This window comes from Eschscholzia californica, unplaced genomic scaffold, assembly GCF_041429995.1.
Source record: "Eschscholzia californica isolate CP2 unplaced genomic scaffold, dmEscCali1.0.p SCAF_3, whole genome shotgun sequence".
In the NCBI taxonomy this organism is placed as follows: domain Eukaryota; kingdom Viridiplantae; phylum Streptophyta; class Magnoliopsida; order Ranunculales; family Papaveraceae; genus Eschscholzia; species Eschscholzia californica.
In genome coordinates, this window is record NW_028238420.1 from 42,333,318 (window position 1) to 42,338,246 (window position 4,929).

Here is a 4,929-nt window from a genome sequence, read left to right on the forward strand (position 1 = left end):
GTCAGCACTAACAATTTTCCGGCCGGCGACCTTCAAACTTAAAATTTTTTTTTTTTTTTTTTCACTCATCTCTCTCTCTCTCTAAAAATTCCAGCGAAGGGGGTTTCCCTTCGCCAGAATCTGGTCTGTTGAAGAACAGACCAGATCGGCCTGTTCTTCAACAGACCAGTTCGGTCTGTTCTTCAACAGACCAGTTCGGTCTGTTCTTCAACAGACCAGTTCGGTCTGTTCTTCAACAGACCAGTTCGGTCTGTTCTTCAACAGACCAGTTCGGTCTGTTCTTCAACAGCCCAGATTCCTGCGAAGGGAAACCCCCTTCGCCGGAATTTTTAGAGAGAGAGAGATGAGTGAAAAAAAAAAAAAAATTTTTTTTTTTTTTTTTGAAGTTTGAAGGTCGCCGGCCGGAAAATTTTCTGGCCGGCGACCTTCATGTGAGTGCTGACTTGGAGAGAGAGAGAGGTGAGTGAAATTATTTATTTTTTTTTTTTTTAAGTTCGAAGGTCGCCAGCCGGAAAATTTTCCGGCCGGCGACCTTCATGAGAGTGCTGACTTGGAGAGAGAGAGAGAGGTGAGTTGGAGAGATAGGTGACGTGGAGAGAGATGAGTGGTGGAGAGGGAAGTGAGGTGGAATTTAGGATTTTGTTTTTAATTTTATTTTGAAAATATATTAATGGGAAGGGTAGTTATGACATTTCCATGAAAATAGGGGGCTATATTTGAATTTACAGAAATTTGGGGGCCATAAAGGAAGCAAGCTGGTCACAAAGTAGGGGGCCATATAGGAATTAACTCAAATGAAAATCTATTATTCTTTTTTTGGTTGTCTCGAAATAAAAGTCCCATACCATACATAACCTATAATATCCAATAAAATTAACTGGATTGAATGACAATAAATATTAGCATTCTTATTTAACAAGAACAATATGGGAACACACAAAACGGAAATAAATTGGGTGAGTTTCGATGGACTATCAATATGAGACGGATAGAGTATTACATTAAGACCGAAATAATTTTCTTTAAAACAGCAAACTCTGAAGGGTGAACGATTGTAATGATTATGTCTAAGGTCAATGGTTTGTGGAAATAAGAAAAAATTTCGGAGAATAAAATATCAAAGGGTGGAAAACTGAAAATCTTCCACCAAACACATTCTCTATTTTATGTCGCCGGTATAGTCGTCAATTGACAAAACTCGCCGGAATCTCATATTCTCTTTGTTCTATGTCTTCTCCCTCTATCTCTCTCTCACTCTCTAACTTCTCTCTCTACTCTATTTCCATCTCCATCTCTATCTCTATCTCCGACGAAGGGAGGAGCCCCTTCGCCGGAGCTCGTCTGGTTTTGAAACTAGATGTGATCTGGTTCGAGACCAAATCTCGGCTCCAGCTAAGGGGCTCCTCCCCTTCGGCGGAGAAGAGAGAGAAAGAAAGAGAGGAGAAAAAAAAAAGGGAAGATAAGAAAAGAATGAGAGTCGCCGAAGATGGTGGAGGGGTCATCGAAATTGGTGGTGGAGGTAGCCGGAGTTGATGGTGGTAGTGGGAAAGGAAGAAGAGGAAAAAAGCTGAAAAGTATATGGGTTCGGGTGTTCGGAAGAAACAAAAGGTTCAAAATTACTTTTGTTTCCACCCAAAACTTTGCACCGCGGAAAATTTCTTTATTTCCCCGCAACTCCAACCATGTCTAATTTTTTTTTTTTAGCAATCGACTACAATCAATATTAGTCGTTACATTAATACATCATTAATATGTGATAAGTATGACAACCTCCTAGGTTAAACCAATAATTAAAGAGGCCTAAAACCCGACAATAAAGAGCCCAAAGCCCGACAACATCTACTTTGTTTAGTGCCTAAATTACATGAGATAAATCTTGGTAATAAACTGCTTCCACCGAGACTCGATCCCAACACCTCACGGATTTGAGAGGGATGTCCAACTACTACACTAAAGAGTGGTGAACGACAATGTCTACTTATAGATACAAAGAGTGTGACATAAACGCGCTCTTAATGTTGTAAATACAAACTATGCACGCAACCGTTGGTACATGCATGAATATAGCATACATGCATGAATACGATCAAAATCAAGTCCAACATCTCTATCTCAATTTATATTTTTCCTTCACCATTTAGGTGAAAGTAATGTGGATTTTGGATTGACATGATATCATTGTCTACTTTGCCTTGAGATTCATAAATCGTACCCTAAACTAACTTTAAAGTATGAATCACGGAATAAAAGTAAAGTAGGTTATCTATCCATACACTAATATATAATAACAGTTATAAATCTTTCTATTTTTAACAAATCAAATCTAACTCTCTTCTTCCACCGTTATAAGAAGTTTATTTTTATTAGTGAAAATTAAAACACTACACATCTTTAAAAATGAACAACACTTTCATTTCTCTCCTTAGAGTACAAGCAATAGTAGTAAAGCTCCATATATGTATATAGTTTATCAAAAATTAATATCATTTACCAGAACATATCATATACTATTCTTAATTTACACAAGAATCAAACCCCAACCCTAAAAAAGCAGCAAATTTCCAGGCAATGCTATTCATATAACTTGTAATTTTTTTTTTCTCTTTCTATCTTTCTTTGGATATAAACCCTTTTGTGTTTATTTTATCAGATTAAGTATTTCTCCCCATGCATTAAATTCAATTATGAATTGGTGGTTTTCTACTTGCTGTAGTATAATCCATCCCCGCTATATCTATGATATCGTCAAACTGAGCTGAAACAACGTTCGCTTCTTGATGTTTAGCTACCTGTGATTTATTATTGGAAAACTTCGACTTGATATCTTTGCTTGAAACTTTCTTTGACATGGACTCATTATCTAATTTAGTCCTTCCAAACTCTCCATTCTGTAAAATTATCATAAAATGTTTTTAAAACATATTTCATCAACTAGTTTCCACAATCTTTTTTAAATAAAAAAGACACCAACCTTTTTGGTAGTAGTAGTTGGAGTAGTTTTAGTAGACGTTGATTCGGCTAGAAGTTTCCTACTTTTACCTGTATCAATATAGAGTAGAATCAATACGATACTAATTTATAAATACAAACTTATTGGAACAACAAAATTACAACAATTATATAATAAGATTCATTATTTAATTAATACGAGTAGTTTTTCACTTATAATTTTATAAGTTTAGAACTCTTGCGAACTATATTTGTACCTGATGATGAGCATTTCCCATTTCTACATAGATCCATCTGATCTTCATGAATATCATCTCCATTAATTCGTTGATTGAACTCTTTCTCCAAACGGATACCTTGAACATCAATTACGAAGAAGAAGAAGAATACAAAAAGAGATATCACTAGTAAACAAGATTTCATTTTGAAGAGGTTTGGAACTTTGGAAACAAAATTAAAAGATGTTTCTTTCTCTCTATAAAAAACTTTGAGGTATGTGAGGCTAGTCACTGAATTGTCTACCACATAGGGAGTCTTCTATATATATAGTATAGAAAGTTCAACTTTTTGTTCAACATAAAGATATCGGTGGAGTAAATGTTTTTTTTTAATTGAATCGCTTTTCATTCATTCTGAAATGGCCCATTCCTATTGACGGACGACGTTTCTGGACATGGGCTGATGGCCATATATCAATAGTTGTGGGCCCTTACAAAAATCCGTAAGGTTAAGAGTTCGATATTTGGCGAACACGGTTTGCTCCTCTAGTATTTCATATAATTATAGGAATCAATAAAGTAATTCAAGGTTAGTTTTGATGGCATTTCAAGGTTGGATTGAATGGTTATGCTCTCATTCTTATATGACACTATGTTTTTATTTATCTTTGGCCTATTTATGTCAAATCATGTAAAAATCATGAATATGATGAAATTATCAGGAAAAATGGTATTTCCCATCTGAAAAATGGTTGAAAATATGGGACTTTCATTAAGGTTGTGAAAACATCGGACTTTCATTAAGGTGGTGAGAAAATCAGAAACTAAAGACGAAAGTTGAAAACTTAAGTCACTAAGAGACTTCTTATATCGAAAGTATATAAGAGAGTTTTCAATTCCACGGAATATCAAATTACTTTGAATTGATTGTGCATAAGTAAATACACCCAAAATCTCTTGATTTTTCTTTCAACAAAAAAAATCTCTTGATTTTTAGAAGACATACACAACTATTGGACTACAAGCCTAGTTATATGTAATTATTTATGATATTTCTAGTCATATGGTTAGCAACAACTATCAAGAGATAAATTATTTGACTTTAGATTTGTGTTATGGGAAGAGAATGAACCATTCAAAGGGCCCAAACGAATAGGAGGATGAAGGTAGATTGTGGGGAGATGAGGAACAAATGCATGTGAGAATTATTTTGTCATATACTACAATGTGACTCTTCTCTTTTATTTTGTCATATCTTGCATGTCATATCACTAACTAAAGGAAATGATAGAGTGCCCAATTAGAATGTCCACTAAAATGTCCAAATTTTCTCATTTAAAAATAAAAGCGGTTTCCACCGTAGTTAAATTTTGAAAAAACCTTGTCTTTGAGAAGAGTTACATTATCACCATCTCATGTGGGCACTCTAGCATTCCCTGTCACAATATCACCATCTCACAAAAAGTTGAAAAAGAGAGAAAAACAATGAGAAATAGCAAATTAAGAAGAGAATAAGATGGTATTGAGGACAATCATGTCTAAGTTTTGAGAAGAGTAACTCCGATTGACTTATTTTTTCTGCAATCATCTTATCATATACTACATCGACTCATAATTTCTAATAAGGTCTATTGGTTTGTGCCCTAAGTGCCTCTTTTACTCAGCCTTGTTTCTTATACTTTTATTAGACTCTAATTTGACTTACACATTTTCATATTTAAGACTCTATTTATAGAGTTACAATACTACTAGTTTCTAACTT

General features: G+C 34.6%; 1 protein-coding gene across 1 annotated transcript; it reads right to left on the reverse strand.

The window, feature by feature from the left end:
• Window positions 1-2,341: 2,341 nt before the first annotated feature.
• LOC147550479 (uncharacterized) lies at window positions 2,342-3,539 on the reverse strand. Its single transcript, XM_086669397.1, has 3 exons — window positions 3,207-3,539; window positions 2,972-3,039; window positions 2,342-2,888 (listed from the first exon to the last, which is right to left on the reverse strand). The coding sequence occupies exons 1-3, from the start codon at window positions 3,370-3,372 to the stop codon at window positions 2,679-2,681; spliced, it is 444 nt and encodes a 147-aa protein (XP_086525523.1). The 5' UTR covers window positions 3,373-3,539; the 3' UTR covers window positions 2,342-2,678.
• Between the last annotated feature and the right edge of the window lie 1,390 nt (window positions 3,540-4,929).

Bases quoted from the DNA above. Each gene is read 5' to 3' on its own strand.
- LOC147550479 (XM_086669397.1), bottom strand. From the start codon at position 3,372: ATGAAATCTTGTTTACTAGTGATATCTCTTTTTGTATTCTTCTTCTTC. The intron at 3,040-3,206 runs GTACAAATATAG...ATATTGATACAG, and splicing joins TGGGAAATGCTCATCATCAG to GTAAAAGTAGGAAACTTCTA. The intron at 2,889-2,971 runs GTTGGTGTCTTT...ATAATTTTACAG, and splicing joins CAACTACTACTACCAAAAAG to AATGGAGAGTTTGGAAGGAC.